General features: G+C 37.7%; 5 protein-coding genes across 5 annotated transcripts; 1 reads left to right on the top strand and 4 right to left on the bottom strand.

Moving 5' to 3' along the window:
* Positions 1-119: 119 nt before the first annotated feature.
* On the bottom strand, positions 120-2951 carry acaa2 (acetyl-CoA acyltransferase 2). The gene is made up of 10 exons (XM_020919952.2): positions 2827-2951; positions 2235-2401; positions 2034-2162; positions 1841-1957; positions 1608-1755; positions 1345-1520; positions 1148-1277; positions 994-1064; positions 747-901; positions 120-552 (listed from the first exon to the last, which is right to left on the bottom strand). The coding sequence occupies exons 1-10, from the start codon at positions 2840-2842 to the stop codon at positions 468-470; spliced, it is 1194 nt and encodes a 397-aa protein (XP_020775611.1). The 5' UTR covers positions 2843-2951; the 3' UTR covers positions 120-467.
* Positions 2952-3129: 178 nt separating this feature from the next.
* On the top strand, positions 3130-4601 carry mrpl40 (mitochondrial ribosomal protein L40). Its single transcript, XM_020920209.2, has 5 exons — positions 3130-3329; positions 3432-3512; positions 3609-3764; positions 4119-4200; positions 4290-4601. The coding sequence occupies exons 1-5, from the start codon at positions 3268-3270 to the stop codon at positions 4515-4517; spliced, it is 609 nt and encodes a 202-aa protein (XP_020775868.1). The 5' UTR covers positions 3130-3267; the 3' UTR covers positions 4518-4601.
* A 169-nt stretch (positions 4602-4770) lies between these two features.
* Positions 4771-6273, bottom strand: cunh22orf39 (chromosome unknown C22orf39 homolog). The gene is made up of 3 exons (XM_020920391.2): positions 5651-6273; positions 5079-5246; positions 4771-4965 (listed from the first exon to the last, which is right to left on the bottom strand). Exons 1-3 carry the CDS (start codon positions 5678-5680, stop codon positions 4834-4836), a joined length of 330 nt encoding a protein of 109 aa, XP_020776050.2. The 5' UTR covers positions 5681-6273; the 3' UTR covers positions 4771-4833.
* A 97-nt stretch (positions 6274-6370) lies between these two features.
* On the bottom strand, positions 6371-10501 carry ufd1l (ubiquitin recognition factor in ER associated degradation 1). The gene is made up of 12 exons (XM_020920062.2): positions 10351-10501; positions 10028-10160; positions 9825-9857; positions 9615-9736; positions 8948-9078; positions 8792-8864; positions 8645-8713; positions 8496-8564; positions 8370-8420; positions 8216-8304; positions 7331-7415; positions 6371-7224 (listed from the first exon to the last, which is right to left on the bottom strand). The coding sequence occupies exons 1-12, from the start codon at positions 10351-10353 to the stop codon at positions 7150-7152; spliced, it is 933 nt and encodes a 310-aa protein (XP_020775721.1). The 5' UTR covers positions 10354-10501; the 3' UTR covers positions 6371-7149.
* Positions 10502-10634: 133 nt separating this feature from the next.
* On the bottom strand, positions 10635-17283 carry dhx37 (DEAH (Asp-Glu-Ala-His) box polypeptide 37). The gene is made up of 26 exons (XM_055162142.1): positions 16969-17283; positions 16716-16885; positions 16522-16634; positions 16054-16435; positions 15835-15983; positions 15646-15738; positions 15485-15581; positions 14985-15098; positions 14702-14918; positions 14415-14513; positions 14228-14298; positions 13998-14136; positions 13814-13890; positions 13504-13736; positions 13318-13429; positions 13140-13246; positions 12815-13003; positions 12621-12745; positions 12206-12322; positions 11953-12125; positions 11768-11882; positions 11546-11683; positions 11384-11478; positions 11206-11279; positions 11017-11114; positions 10635-10939 (listed from the first exon to the last, which is right to left on the bottom strand). Exons 1-26 carry the CDS (start codon positions 17069-17071, stop codon positions 10863-10865), a joined length of 3477 nt encoding a protein of 1158 aa, XP_055018117.1. The 5' UTR covers positions 17072-17283; the 3' UTR covers positions 10635-10862.
* Positions 17284-17334: the final 51 nt, after the last annotated feature.

The raw sequence follows: 17334 nt of genomic DNA, 5'->3' as shown, positions 1-17334 counted from the left end.
AATTCTCAAGTGTTCCTCAATGAACCAGGGACTTTGCAATTTAGTTTCAAAGTCCACCTCCATGGTTAAACATCAATACACCATATACCAATGGAAACTCTCGAAGAAGCTTTTACAAATGAAGTAATTAACAACTTTATTTAAAAGGTAAGCCAAACAAAGGCAAGCTACAGAAAACACAAATATTATATTTACCTCTGTATAGGCACTTGGCAGAATATTAGTCAGATCATTTGGGACTCTTTTGCTGTGTTTTTTATTATAACAATTTATCAGGCAAATTATTATAGGCACATGACAGAATATATTGGTTTACAAATAGCTGTACAAATTCTCTAATTACCAACAGTGGCTGGTGAATGCATATGTGAGAAATTTCTAGGCTTGGTTCAGAGATATTGTACATTTGTGTGTGATTTATTCATGTTAAAATTGACAGAATTTCCTTTTCAGCATGATCAGTTCCATCAGTTAGCATTTTCAACAATGATGGCAATCCCCTGGCCACCTCCAATGCAGGCAGAGCCAACAGCATACTTGCCGCCTCTTCGTCTATTAGAAAGAAATGTGTTTAAAACACAAGATTAGGGTCATTAACAATTTGTTATTTTCACTATTTGACAAGTTGACGAATCAAATAAATAATCAATGACAAGTCCATTACTAAAATAGTCTTATAATAATAATAATCTTAAAATAATCATGCAGCCCTACAGGACATTTAAATGACAAACAGTTAATGTTACCTGAGCTCATGAACAAGGTGAGCAGTGATTCGAGCACCAGAAGCACCCAGTGGATGACCAATAGCAATAGCTCCACCATTAACATTGCTCTTTTCAGGGTCCAGACCTAATGCTTTTGAGACAGCCAAGTATTGAGGGGCAAAAGCTTCATTAACCTACACACAAAGAGTCAGAAATAAACAATAAATACAATGATTAACCTTTGCTTTTGATTTCATGTTTGCAATAATCATGCAATAGAAATTACCTCCACTAAATCCATGTCACTCAATGAAAGGCTTGCCTTCTTTAGAGCTTCAGTGATGGCAGGAACTGGACCTGCAACAATGAATGATCAGTGTATAGTACCAGATTACATTAAATTATTCACACACACACACACTGTATTAATTATTATATACCAATGCCCATAATGCTTGGGTCACAGCCTGATACATGGTAGGAGACTATCCTGGCAAGTGGTGTGAGCTTATGTTCTTTCACTGCGTCTTCACTAGCAATTATCACAACAGCAGCACCATCAGAGACACCCTGTGAAACACAAATGGATGCATGGTAGATACTTCTAGTTTGAGATCTAAAGACAAATAATATTTACCGAAGCATTTGCAGCTGTGACTGTTCCACCCTTTTTGAACACAGTAGGAAGTTTGGCCATTTGCTCAAGTGTAGTCTGAGGACGAGGATGTTCATCCTGAGCCATGGATACTTTCCCTTTTTTAGCTTTCACTTCAATTGGAGCAATTTCAGCAGTGTAGTATCCCGCATCATGAGCTAAGAGAGAAAACAAATACTGATACGGTCTTCATTCATTCATTCATTCATTCTAAACTAAACAATCTGTCATCACCCAAAACTTACCCGCCTTCCACCTTTGCTGTGTCTGGTAGGCGTATTTATCACAGTCTTCCCTTGAAATCTCATATTTCTCTGCCAGGTTCTCTGCAGTAATTCCCATTGGAATTTTGACATGCAGGTCAGTCAAACCTGCCCACAGGGTGTCTTCCAACTTTTGACAAGTGAATATTATTTAAAATGAATTTAAAATTCACTATTGGACTGAAATACATATACATAAAACTTTAAAAGTGAACCTTAAGATCAAATCCAAATTTTGTCCCAAAACGAATGTTACGGACAGCATAAGGAGCCTGGCTCATACTCTCAGAGCCACCACAAAGGACAACCTCTGACTCTTTGAGTGAAATCTCCTAAAAATGTAAAGCAGTTATATATCCTACAGCTAAGATAAAAATAAAAAATTAAAAAGAATGTGACCATTCTTACCTGTGCACCATTGATAATAGCTTGAAAACCTGACCCACACAGTCGATTCACAGTGAGTGCAGGGACTGGAATAGGAACACCGCACCTCAGGCCAACGTGACGGGCAATGTAAGGTGCATCAGCTGAGCTCTAAAATAAATTGTGTGTAATTAGAACATGTCATTTAAACACATGAATCAAACAAATGAATGTAGTCCTCACCTGCATAACATTTCCCATAATTACACTGTTGACGATGTCAGGAGCAATGCTTCCTGCAGCAAGGGCAGCTTTTGCTGCATGCTCTGCGAGGTCTGTTGCACTGTGGTCTTTCAAAACACCCCCGTAGGTTCCAAACGGGGTGCGCTTAGCAGCCACAATAAAAACACCTGAGGGGAAAAGTCACAACTCCATTTTATAACACAGTTTTCCTAATCTTTCACTTTTACACACACCATAGAGCCTATACCGGTTTCTCTGTTTATTTAAGAATTTAAGAATAGTATATTAAAGTTCAAGAAACGTAGACTTACAGCAGAGCTCTATTTTATTGTTTACACAGACAAACTGTTAACGAAAAAGACAGTAAATACAAATGGTACTCTATGTTCCCTTTGTAGCCTACAAAGACATCTAAAACCGTATCTATCTATAAGTTACATGTTCATCAAATAGTTTCTCTCCCTAAAAAGCCAAAACTGTATGTAAATGCTCAAGTAAAGATTTGGGGGGGATGCATTAGTATAATAACAAAGACATGTGTGAAAAATGCTATAGATACTGCAGCCTTATTTGATTGCAATTTTTTTCATACCTCTGAGTAGCGACATAATGCTGCTGATCGGTACGCACTTCACTTCTGTAAGATTATTTGCAGTGGGAGAACTCTAACACTCAAACGACCTTTCCCCTATTTTATGCTGGAATGAGATTCGTCAAATTAAGAAAATCTACTCTTAAAAAGAAACATATACAACCACTATTGACTGTTCAATGATTGTTTTATACGTATGCAACCAAATATATGTGGTTTGTGCAAATCTTTTAAATATATATATATATATATATATATATACATCCATGATTGAATTAAAATTTGACGAAAGTGCGACGTCAAACTGAACACCAACGTCATCATTCTGCGCGACATTCTGCATTCTCCCTGTAGACGACATCTGTGCTTTTTGGTTTACTTCTTATTACTTAAAGCTACGACCCATTTAAACAGTAAATTAGATTGTTGTTGTTTTTTTAAATGTCGCTAGCATTTTCCCGTTGCATTTGCAGGGTTTTTCCCCCACACGTTGTCCAGCGAAGGTAAGGGAAATCAGTCTGTGTATGAATCACATAGTCCAGGTCATTTAAAGCTCAAAAAGTCATCAGAAAAATCAATAACATACTGTTTATTTATGTTTGTAGTTTGTTGGTAGATGGACGCCATGTTGCAAAAAACGTACTTTATGTTCCAGCAATGACCCTGAAGACAACAGCTCCTTTAAGGTATTTTAATTACTTAATCATTTCTTCACCTTGAACTTAAGTCAAGTTTTGTGGTAATTTCTATCCTATTTACATTGTATTCAAAACTCCCTTCAGGGCTGAACCTAAAAAGAAGAAAAAAGTGGATCCTAAAAGGGAGCAAATGATGAGAGAAAGGCTTAAGAAAAAACTCAAAAAGCTGGAGAAAGTACCACCTGAACTCATCCCAATAGAAGACTTTATTACGCCAACTAAATGCATGGATGAAGCAAGGTAACTTTTCCTTAGTGACCGTTTAGAGCAGGGGTGTCAAACTCAAATTCACAGGGGGCCAAAATTAAAAACTGTTACTAAGTCGTGGGCCAAACTAAATATTTTCTCTTCTTTCGAGATATGTAATGTTAAACCTTTTCTTATTAAAATAAATGTTTAATAATAGTTTTGCTTAAACACTGAATCCCGAACAAGCAAAATATAAAATAACAATATTTTAAATAATGTCTCTATAGTCTATCTGTAGCCGATGGGCACCTCTAATACATGTTTGATATGACCTCGTGGGCCAAATATAATTATATTGCGGTGTGTTTTTCAATGAATAATATATGCATATCCTTTTTTGGCAAGAATACGGTCTACACCAGTAATTTCATTTGAAGAGAGTGAACGCAGAGCTCTACTGCTGAAAGAGTGGTCTCGATATAAACAGGTAACTTCGTATCATGTATTTAGTTATTAAGTACACTAATACACTGTACATTCATGAAGTCAGAAAACCTTTTTTTTTTTTTATTCCAGAAGCAACACATGGCTGAAATGAAGGCTGTTGAATCTGCACTTGAAGCTCAGAGAGAGGCGCTGGAGGAACTGAAAATCACATCTGAAGAGTTATATCAGGCAGCCCTAAAACCAGACTTTACTCTTCTGCCCTTCACGCACGAGGGTCCTGCCTACACACCACCTAAATCCAAATATGAAGCTCCAGAGGGGAAATACACTGATACAACCAGGGTTTACACTCAGTAAAAGGCTGCAAATGTTCTGTCACGGCACTGTATTTGTCACCAACTCATTTTTAGCATAATAAAGACATCTTGGAGAATACACTTACCTATGGCCAGAAAATTGCAAATTAATGTACTCCATGTTGCCTTTTTCAATTCTAAAAGGAATTTGCCCAAGTTTGAAGATGCACTCAAATATGAATAAGCAAGCAGCAAGCCACTAATAATCACAATAAAGGTATGTAGTTTCAAGAAAAATGTTCCCAAGCATGCAGTTTGGTAGAACAATAAGATCTGAAGATTTTTAATCAAGTGCTTTATAAACTAAATTTAGCAGTTCAGATATCTTGAGACTTTTCTTGGTTTAAGGGCATGTGCCAGTCTTTTGGAGGTTCTTTCCTCAGTTTCCACACCGGAGTAAATTTATGCTGCTCAGCCACTCTATTCCTTTCACTTGTTAGCAAATCTTCCTGTAAACAAGAAAAGAGAAAAACATACACTTTTGTGAACAGAGCCCACGTGAACACAGTGCACTCTGGCATCCATAGTACCACAGAGCATGAATAATTGTGTTTAATTGAACCTTTGCTTTAGGGTCTTGGTGGCTCTCCCATTGTTTGCAGTTCTTGTAGTCTTCTCTCCACTGTTGACAGCATGGGGAGTCCCCATAAGTGTAGTAGTGGCGGAACTTATTCAGTAAGCTTTTGCAGTGCCTGAATTCACTCCAGTAATCCTCACAAGTCCGTGGCGGCTATTAATAAGATATTTTAGATCATTCACATGACAATAAGGCTACATTATTAACCATGCTTCTGATAGGAAAACAACAACAGCGCCTCCTTACGGCACTTAAATCCATCCAGGCAACGTTTTATAATAAATGTTACAGTTTAAATCAATTACAGATCAAAGATGCTCGTATAATTGTCACTATTCCTTATATTCCCCCCTTGACAGCTACACAGAAGCAAAGAAATGGGGTCAGATGTGGTCGAATGACGTTGAAAACTGGCTGCATCGACAGCAAGGTTACCTGAGGGGATCATTTACGACAATCTTGGATGTAAGTGCTAAGTTTAACGCTATACATGTATGAATAGTAAAATATAAATATATCACTGTGTAAACTTAAACACATTTTTATAAAGTATTTACCCTCCATGGTACAATCCGAAGCTGCTCCATTGAAACGACGTGCACTCAAAGTACTTCCGGTTCAGGTACTTTCATATTTAAAGCCCTCCCACATTTTGATAATAATGAACTTCGATTACTTGATTAGTCATTTAGGACAGTGCAAACGTTTTAAGCAGGTGTGAAAAATGCTATAAAGAAAGACTGCTTTCAAAAATATAAAGAAATTATATAAAAATATATATAAGAAAAATCTGAATCAAATCAATATTTGGAGTTACTACCTTTTACCTTCAAACCAACTTCAGTTTACACAAAGGGATACACACAAAGTCCTGGATTTTGTAGGATTATAGTCAGGTGTATGATCAACCAATTATACCAAACAGGTGCTAATGATCATCAATGTTACACGTCGGTTGGAACACAGCCATTAAACTGAAACAGAAAGAGCTGTGTAGGAGGATTAAAACTGGGTGAGGAGCAAACTCTACTACCAAGGTGAGGTTGTAGAAGACGGTCTCATGTCACAGGTCATACACCATGGCAAGACTGAACACAGGAACAAGACACAATGTAGTTGTACTAGATCAGCAAGGTCTCTCCCAGACAAAGTTTTCAAAGGAGCTTGATGGAGGTTCCTTGAATGTTTGGAGCTGCATTTCTGCAAATGGAGTTTGGTCAGGATTAATGGTGTTCTTAATGCTGAGAAATACAGGCAGATACTTATCCATCATGCAATACCATCAGGGAGGCATATGAATGGCCCCAAATTTATTCTGCAGCAGGACAACAACCCCAAACATACAACCAGTGACATTAAGAACTATCTTCAGCGTAAAGTTGTTGTTCTGGAAGTGATGGTATGGCCCCCACAGAACCCTGACCTCAACATCATCGTGCGTGTCTGGGATTACATGAAGAGACATAAGGATGTCAGGAAGCCCACATACATCCACAGAAGATCTATGGTTAGTTCTTCAAGATGTTTGGAAAAACCTACCAGCCCAGTTCCTGCAAAAACTGTATGCAAATATACCTAGAACTGATGCTCTTTTGAAGGCAAAAGGTGGTCACACCAAACATTACTTTCTCTTTTGTTCACTGACTGCATTTTTTTTATTGATGAAAATAAATGATTAACACTTCCATTTTTTAGGGTATTCCTAATTTACAGCATTTTTTCACACCTGCCTATAACTTCTGCACAGTACTTTATGTTCATGTTTGCCCCAATTAAAGGCAACGCATTTTAAAAACACAATTTATTATTCCATCAACCAAAATCCTGTAACATTATTTACATTAATTTAATCCAAATATGTTTAACTTAAACCTGCTTTACTGTTTGTATTTTCTTGGGGAATGAAACTGAAAAAGTGGAAACAAGGTATAATAATATAATAATATTAAACGGTAATGTTGCAATCTGGTGCAATGAAATAACACACACTTCAAAAGGAAAAGGGAATAACTTTTTTTTTTTTGCCGTTTGGGTTAAATAACTTCACTGGAGTACTTCAAGGCTTTCTGCCTTTCTTGCGCAGTGACTGTCCTTCTCCAGAAAAGGCAATGAATCTGTTCATAGCATCGTCCTTTAGAAAGAAAATTGGGGGGAAAAAATGACTCAGAGTATCGACAGAGCACCCCACATAAATGTGAGCTAGAAATTCTGTGACCATAATAACTGATATAACTCACATCATCTATGACTTTCTTGGGCACTGGTCTTGAGTTTCTAATAAATGTGATCCGTCCAACTTTGAAGTCATAGTTAGGGATACCTCTGTAAAATGCACAAGGATTCATTTAATAATTAACCAAACTAAGGCAAATAGTTGCAGTAGTAGCACTCCAATGATTAAAGGGACAGTTCGGAATTTTGGACATAGGGCCATTTCCTAGTGAGCCAGAGTACTGTAGCTGTGTGGAGACACTTTTTGAAATTATCCATCCAATCCACTTGGAGAGGTTGCTAGTGCTAGGCTAGCGCAAGTCAATGGCCACTGTTAGCCTGCCACTAAAAACAGTCTTACCCACTCCACAAAGCACCCGAGGCAAATCTCTTATTACACCATACTGTCGATGTAAATGTCTGTGTCAATAGAATCATTTTAGAAGTAAAACCAACCTTGCATTTGAAGGATTTATGTCTGAGCAGCAGCAGCAGCGAGTTGTACTTCCTGATAGAAAGCTTGGCAGTGGCGGACTGATATCACCTGGCATCTGTCTTACTGGCACTAAAATAGTTTGTTTATCTGCAGCTGCCATAGCGACACATAGAGCACAGGAAGAAGCCTGTTCCAGATATGGCCATGTTCATATCAGCACAACTAACTAGAGCAGAGTAAAATTCTGCTGCTACTGAGAAAATAGTCCCTCAACATGCGACGATTCATGCGATTCAAGGTTAGATTTACTAGCACCAGCGACCTCTGCAAATACAAGAACTGGGTGGATTATTTCAAAAAGTGTCTCCACACATCTACAGTACTCTGGCTCACTAGGAAATGAGACCCTATGTCAAATTCTGAACTGTCCCTTTAACTGAATCAAAAGGCTTTATTTAAATTTAAAAGCCATTACCGTTTGATGTCGCTTGGTGCCAGAGGTGCAGGACTGGGTTCAATTCCTTTTGTTTTGCCATCCAATCGATTTCCAGATCCAGTAAAAGCCTAGGAGACAACAATGTTAGATAAAATAAATAAAAACAATCTTTTATCTTCTATCCACTACTTACTCTAAATCCCAAGTCCATATCTGCATAGGTACTTGGGTCACTCTCTTCCTCCTGTGAATAAAAACACAGTATGTTTCAAATAAAAAGGTGCAACAGATCCCAACAAATCCCTATCATTACCCTTACCTGTGGCTCTTCCTGGTGCTGAGATCTTCTTTCAGGCTCTTTGTAGCCCAAAGGAGCATCAAAATCCACCTGAAATAACATGTAGATGTTATATACAAGGACCTTATTTAATGGGTCAAATATATATATACATACTAGAATTTGCTTACATTCATGTCACATTCAATAATTGATACTGCTTTATCTGGCTTGGTCTCCATTACCCGTAGCTCATAAATCTGAAACAAGTGTCAAACCATCTAAGAAACAATAAAACACACAAACAGTAGATCATAATGATGATAATGAATACATACTTTTTCATTATAATTGATTGCAATTACATCTCCAGTTGTCAAGCAGGCAAAGTTTCTGAGGGCATTTTCCAGCCTAGAAAATAAATACAAATATCTGAGCATTATCAAGTCATTAAAGTACAGAACACACATCTTTATTTAGCTTAAATATATTACACAGCTTTGGGGTTTGTGATGTCAAGGAAGTCAGGGCTCTGGGGTTGAAATTTTGAGTAAGTGGCCACCATGAGGTTTACACTCTCCACCTGTACAAGACCACCTTCCTCCAGCAGGAGATTCTGCATCATCTGCATAAAAAGTAAAAAAAAACAAAAACAAAACATACACAAACATATAAACATAATATATTGATACTTCACATCTGATGTCATCAACATTCTTTGGGGATGTGATGCTAACTGTCAGCACTGCTCTGTTTGAAGCTTTGTTACTCAAGGTAGATTTTAATGAGTTTAAAAAAAACACACATAATCTGAATAGAAAGAACTGACTTAGCTGAAACTACAGCAGGTGATATGATTTTTATTGTTAAACAAGGCTCTCTCAAATAACATTACTGTCACAAACTAGCTAGCATTAGTCAAACGTTTTTTAGTTAGTCACTTAATCAGGATGATGAATACTCGTATTGATCACAGGCTCCTGAAAATGTGCAGTTTAAATCCACTGTGTGTTTTCACACATTCTTAAAAACTCTTTGGCAGTGTTTACAAATATGTGCAGTGTGTCACCATGGTAACTGCTGAAAATTCCTCCATACACATACATGCAGGACACCCCCAACGTGATGTCACTGCAAAGTATGAATATCACAGTTTCGTACCCAGTGAGGAAGATAACAGATACCCTCGTCTGCCACAAACTCCAAAACACCACAGTGTGTCATTCTGTCCGAGTTCTTGTTGGTCAGTTTGAAGAGCATTGGGTAGGTGATGTTAAGCCTGCCTGCAAGGAGAATGTACAGGAAAATGAGGTAGGAAAACACATAAGCTGTAGTTTCAAATGGCAGTAAATGTATACGTGAGGTACTTACTGAGCTGATCAAGAGCCGATGGGGGCATTATAACTAAAACAAAAATACATACACATTAATACACTTTGTGATGATTATGTAGCCAAACTGTACGCCTAAAATTATATGGCTTACTGCAATATGGTTATAGCTGTTGAAAGAACTAATTATAAACAGTGAGTAATTACTTCTAATCATGGTATTTTATTTAAAACAACACGTACTTTTTCCTCCTTTTTCCACGTCGGAGCGGTCATTGGGACCTGCCAACATAGACACGGAGTAGCAGCGGTACTGAGTGGAAAAACGATTCTGAAAGCCCCGGGCCATGGGGTGGTCAAATACGTGAAAGGAAAACTGTAGAAACAAACACCACAAATAACTGAATTAAATCTCCGTGATTATTCTGACAGGCACAACGTTAAGACAGTGACAGTGCAGCTTTCCGTCCATATGGCTATCGGGTAGTTAGCATTGCTTTGTCAGCTCCCACACACCTTTAATATGTCCTAAAAAGCCTTTAATGTAAAAAATATTGGTCACTCACCATTTCGTCGTTGGACTGGATAGTTGTCTAATGTCTAAAACAAAGTATTTATCGTATTTCTCGGGAGCAACGTAAACAGGCTACAATTGTTTACGCTTTTCCCGGAAGTGTACCATCCGGAAGTGACCGTGGATAACCAATGAACTACAGTGTTTTTTGTTCTTTCAAAATAAGACAAACATTATAGCAAAATGTGCAAAATGAACGTCGAGAACTACAATATTGTTTCTTTTTCCACCATAAATCATTTACAAATAAAAAACAACTCCGAACATTTTAGGGAATACATTCAAATACAGCCCAGACTTTTAATTTACCCACAAATAAAATACAGGGTAAACCAATAATTAGTCTTATAAAGACCATATTAGATTTAGCAACACACACAATATAAACATTTAAAGAGGTTTTTTTTTTCCTCAGGAGAAAAACTAACATATGACATACAAGAATTTGATTTAAAAATAAAACTGTTATATACAAAAATGTGTTCATCTTGCAGCAGTTTTTACTTAAATAGGAGGCCAATATTTCGCAATGTCTTGGTGCATGGATTCTGGCAACCACTGGCAGTATGCACTTAACAAGTCTATGGAAAAAGAAACATATTAGTAGCAAAATATTATACATTAGATCATTATGGACTTTATTTTACAAAATCCTTACATTTTTCATCAGACTTCCATAAAGTCATAAGTTGGTCCCTGCAGTCAACCCTCACTGACACCAGAGCATTCAGTAAGGTCTCTGTCCTGGGCTGCAGCCTAAAGGGTTAATAATGAAGATGATTAGAGCCTCAGACATAAAACCCCTATATATATATACACACACAAAATAAATGTGAGTCCGTCTTACTTTGCCCAAGATTTTAACATTATGGATGGGTTCGATAGTAAATGGACACAATGCATCTTAAGTTTAGGACACACCTAACAAACAAACAAACAAACAAATAAACAAAAAATAATTCAATATTATACATCCAGTATATTAAATATAATGAATATTTAAATTTATGAAATGATTATTGTACCTGTCCTTCAAGAAGAAACTTTGCAAACAGTTTGTATTTCTCTAAACCTTCGGGATATTCCATCTCTACAGCTGGAAGCTGCCAACCTACCCTGACTGCAAAAGAAAGAAAATAATTTGAGATTTGGTTTAAAACTAAATACAGTACAGCTGTGGAGCATACAGAAGGTGCTTGATCGTTGACATCGGACTGTCCCTGTAGATGGACAAAACCATGGAGCTGGAGAGTCCAATGGAGAATCAAAATGGCAGTACTGCATCAGAAACTGGGGGACCCACTGTGCTTCTACTGCTGACACACCTAAAACGAAAATATTTATATAGTATTTAAAATGAGAACATTAGTTATACTGTATGTAATAGTTTTTGTTTTAATTTGACTGACCTTTCATGTACATTTTGCTTGTCTCCATGATCTCTTGGTAAACAACAAAGTCTGGCAGTGTTTTAAACAGTGCAGATGTGGGGTGAATGAATACTGGATCATCCAATAGTGGGGTCTATCAACAGAAAACACATTAGAGAGACATTTAATGCAATATGGTAAACAAATCTCTTAACTTAATGTACCTTGTATCCATTTTTCCACTTTGGGTCGAGGATGTCTTCTGCTTGCACACGTCTTGCAAGATGGTCTCCAAGTCCCGCTAGAACAATCTGCCGCAAACAGACCACCTGGTGTTCTGTGGGTGGAGCCATCTTTGGATCTACAAATACCCCTACTTCTGGACACACTGCATTAACTATGGAAAGAGGTAATGTACATCCAAATGACCAAATAAACAGAGAGTAATGGTTATGTCCTAGTTTGTATTTTGGGTACCTGCATTAGTGAGTTGTCCTCTGAGTCGTCGTATCTCCACCATAGCTTTGTACCTCAAGCCATTTTCTTCACAAAATTTAGGAGTGCTACCAGCAAACTCACATGCACCCACAGCTCCTGTGATACAAACATTTTTTTTTAATAGTAACACAAGTCTAAATGTAGAAGACACAAGAGAATAATCTCGCTATTGCTTATTGACTCTTTTTGCTTTTCATAGAAAGTTCCAGAATATGGCATTAAAGTTGCCTATCTCGAATTTATTCAGTAATAGGTGTTTTATAGCTCAAAAAAAGGGAGCATATGCATTTGCCTCTCCACATCTTAACAGCAGCAGACCCTCCATAAGAAATATTACATAGTAATGCATTACAAGAGGGGTGCCCAAACAATTTCCCTGGCAGGTTAAACTCACCCAACATGACCATGAGATCTCCCAGCAGAAGAGCGCCTCCTTGTCCAGCCCAAAGTCTTCTCATTTGAGTGAGTCGAGCTCGGCGCTGTGTTAGTTTTTGGCTTTCAGTTTCACTACTGGCAGGTCTGAAACAGCAATCACTTTTTACTGACTTGTCAATCATTTTCACAGCACATAAAACATTTAATAGTTACCTGTCAAGATCCTCAAATATTTCTCTGACTGTCATGGCCGCAACTACAGAAATGACGTATGGAAGACAATCCTGCTGTTTACCAAGAGCTAACATTTTAGCATAACGTGGAGCCACTGGAAAAGAAGCCATTGCTCTGCCCAGTGGAGTAATGGGGCAACTCAGACGTGCCCGCTCCATCTCCTTAACACTTCAGTAAAAACACCCAAAGAGTAAGAAACACATTATTTAATAACAGTCAATGTGTACACCTATCCGTATATGTGTATTAACCAAAAAACACTTCTTCCATACTCTAATTAAACCATTAGAAACACAGCAGTTACCTTCCACTGCGTGGAGGCTCTTGTAATGCGCCCAGGGATATCAATAATTGTTCAGCTGCAATTAAAGCTTCAGTGGAGGGTGGTGTAGGGAAAGGGAAATTTATCACCTGCAAACATGGAAATAAAATTAAACCTGAACAAATGCATATAGTACAATGGCTGTATGTCTAATAGTTACTTTATCTATGTTCAGATCCTTCATTTGCAAAACCAGGTCTTCTACAGGTCTGCGAGTAATCTCTGCTTCTGAGAAGAGGCTAAAATCCCCAAACACAGCAGACGAGTATAATCTGAAGTGGAGAACAATAATTAAGCATTTAGTTCTTTCAGACATTTTATCTTTCATGTAAATAGTATGTCCCACCTGTAGCAATGCCCTGGCTCTGTTCGCCCAGCTCTACCAGCCCTCTGATTGGCAGATGCTTGAGATGTCCAGGTGACTTTGAAGGATGAGACTCCAGTCACACGGTCATAAAACCTCTTTTTAACACGTCCACAGTCTACCACATATTTAATGCCAGGGATGGTCAGTGACGTCTCAGCCACATTGGTGGCTACTACACACACACGGGTGTCAGGCGGAGGAGCTCTGAACACCTATGACAAGAACAAGAATTCAAGATTCAAAAATACCTATTTCCATAACTGGCAGTAAGTGTGGAACACACTCTGACCTTTGCTTGCTGTTCTGGAGCCAATAAAGAGTACAATGGGAGGACATAGAGTGGAATAGATGGATCAGCTTTCTCACCTGTAAAGAAAAATTAAAAATTTTTGTAATAATTTGATGTAACAATAAAATACTGTATGTCAAATGCTATCTTTGTGTGATAGCTATAATTTTTTCCTGTTGTTTACCAGCAGTGGTTGGGTCATCTCCAAGATCTAAGTCAGAACCATCATCATCATCCTCGTCTCCAATCCCAGCCTCCCTGTCTTCATCTCCTTCATCGAGGGGTAGGGCAGAGTAGTTATCCAGGTCAATGCGCGGCAATGACTGAAAAGAGCAAAGGATCACTATTAACAAAAATGTAAAAAAAAAAAAAGATATAGTAGTCAAATGTAAATTTTCAAAAATCAAAACATACAGTTGTTTTCTTTTGTTTGGACTTTTTAAACTTTTTCGTTGCTTCTGAACTGTCAGGGTCTTCATCCTCACCTGAACACAATTACAACAAAATATAAATACAGAGGAGAAATTCTAATTAAATCTGGCTTTGATTCACTTGAGAAAAAATTAAGTATTTGAAAATTGTTTTGTGTTTTAAGCTTTACCAATAGCTGAGATGCTTTTTCTGAATGGGAAGGCTCTTCTCAGTCTTCTACATAAACTATGTACTTCGGCCTGACCAGTCAAAAATACCAAAATGCCACCTAGTAGAAAATAACGTGTGGATTACTAAAAATACATTATAAATTCATATATTTATTAAATTTGTGTTAAACACATTATGACAGCATGAAGATATGAATCTACAGGCGAGAAAGGAAAACAGATGCATTTAAACATTGACTGAGTAAAAAGTTAATAAAAACACTATTTTTAAGTAACGTGCTTTTACCTGGAGGCAGCATGCGGTGAATCTTGCAAATCTTGTGAAAGGCCTCACTGGTGTAGTCCTCTAAAGGGGTGCGTTTGTTGAAATGAATGGTGACCGGAAACTGTCGAGAGTCCACTTTAATCACTGGAGGAGGAGTGCGAAACAACTTCTGATTATCTGTGAAATCTTCCACGCGAAGAGTAGCCGACATGACCAGCAGCTTCATTGGCATGTTTTTCTATGGGACATGTAAGTGTTATATTGAACATAAAGAGGTGAGTACAAATGCTCATTTAATACTCACCTTATTTCTAAGTGGGACAATGCGAGACAGCAAGCCGATGAGAATGTCTGTGTACACACTCCTTTCATGTGCCTCATCAATTATTATAACACTGTATTTCTGGAGCAGGAAATCCTACAACACATGACAACTTGCTGAAAGTCTCTAGAAGCCTTTAATTCTAAATGTGAGCAATTGATTATCTGATAATGGATGTCTTAATATGGGACTCATAGCAATGGAGAATATCACTTCTGTTAACTGGACAAAAGCCTATTTGATCAAATATGTTTACAGCTCATCTAATCCGCTTTTTAGGTTCTCATCAGAGTCTGCATATAAGGCAGTATCCACCAGCAATCTGACCAGGACTGAAGAAGCAGCTTTGATGAGCTGCGAAATGTATTCAATCAAAAAAACATTTGTACAGTTGATAAAATTTAATTTCTCCTTTGCAATGCCTTAATATCTTAAAACTAAAACAATGCCATTTGATTTATTATTAATTATTCCTTGTGTACCTTTTGAATTTCTTTGAGCAAAACTCCATCTGTCATGAACTTGATTTTAGTGTCACTGGTCACATTTCCTTCATATCGAATCTGGTAAGACACCACCCTAAAGAAAAGCACAGGCTGTTGTAGAGCTGTTTTGGCTCATAGTGTTAAAATGTAAATTTTACCTTGTGGACAAATTCATTTCTTTGGCCACACGATGGGACATGCTAACAGCTGCAACTCTTCTTGGCTCAGTAATACCAATAATTGACCCTTTGCTATAAAAAACAGAGGGAGAACATATCAATAATTTCAGGTAGAAATTCTGGTTAGCATATTTAGCCGAATGCGCTGCAATACTACAGACAAGTCACCTGGCATATCCTGCTTCATACAAAAACTGAGGCACTTGAGTCGTCTTTCCACTTCCAGTTTCTCCACAGATGACGACACATGGGTTCTCCTTTATGGCCTCCATGATGACCTGCTCCTCTGCCATCACGGGCAGCTTCAAACGGGCCTCCTATGAAAGAAAAGAAAATTGCATTAGTATAAGTTCTCATCCGATTGTATCGTACTCGCAGCATATGCACCTGTATCTCTGGAGTTCTTTCAACAGGGATGAAAATGGCAGGCTCAGATGCTCTCTTAGTGACAGTAGAATTTTGGTCAGATGTTTTCTGCTCATTGGACAGCTCTGGTTTAGCTGTGTCCTCTTTTTGAGCTGTTAGGTTGATCTCTGTGTCCAATGCTGTAGAAGTGGTTTCTTTTGGCTCAACCATCTCTGTATTCACAGCTTCATTATTGTCTTCATCATCAGATGTGTCTTCATCTGAACTTTCTGATTTTTCTTTCTTGTCCTCTTCTTCTTCATCTTCTTCTTCTTCCTTGTCTTGCCATTTACGTTTCCTGTTGGCCCCACTAAGACTGCTAATCTTAACAGTATATTCTCCATCTTTTGATTCTTCAGATATTCTTTGAAAAACAAAAAAACAAAATTCCTGTTAATCAAATATATAGATTTTGGCATTTTTACCAGCACAAATTGTAAAAATACTGACTCTTTAGAGGTGTACAGCTTCTCCCCTGTACCAAGTTTGGAGGTGGTGTATAGCAGCTTGATTTCAGACTCCGGGAGTTGCACTTCAGCCAGTTTAGACAAAATATCTGCTCTCTTTAACATTTAAGTATTATAAACAAATTATAATACAGGTTTAGGCATGTCGATTTTACACATTAAGAACAATGAAATTACCTGAGCTTTCTTTTCTTTGCGCTCAAGCACTTTTTGTAGTTCTTTCCTCTGTTTTTTAGTTAAGGGCTTTTTTGAAGAGACCGGTGTCAAAATTCCTTTTTTCTTCTTGTCTTTATTGGATGGAAGGACCAAAACGTTGCTTTCATCGACCCCTTTAAGCCTAGGTCCGTCTAAATGAAGAGAAATTAGTAAGAATAAACAATTACCAAACACAAACTATCTCTAATGATGAAATATGTAAATGGAAGATCACCTTGCAATTCAACCACGATATCAGTCTTCTTATCATCTGCCGTTTGCTTAGTTTCATTCTGCTGTCTACCTTTCCAGTTGTGTTTTCTTCTCAGTTTCCCCATTGTAAACAAATAGCTGCAACCACCCAAAAGAAGAACGTAGGCAATACGGCACTCGGTCTAAATCGGTTTACCAATTACACGCGTTCTTGAATTTGGAAACAGAACTAAAAAGTCCAGATCTTTAAATGTCAGCGTTAACACAAAAATATCTTCCAATTTATCCCAAAAGTTAACTCTCACGTGTAGCCGTGTGCAGTAAACACATCGGTCCGTCTGAGAATAACATCCGACACTAAAGCAACGTTTGCGTGCAATGGTTCCTA

This window comes from Boleophthalmus pectinirostris, unplaced genomic scaffold (assembly GCF_026225935.1).
Source record: "Boleophthalmus pectinirostris isolate CB_2022bp ecotype Guang Dong unplaced genomic scaffold, ASM2622593v1 HiC_scaffold_4, whole genome shotgun sequence".
NCBI classification, from domain to species: domain Eukaryota; kingdom Metazoa; phylum Chordata; class Actinopteri; order Gobiiformes; family Gobiidae; genus Boleophthalmus; species Boleophthalmus pectinirostris.
Note: the sequence above shows the minus strand (reverse complement) of the source record. Positions and strands in the feature narration are given on the sequence as shown.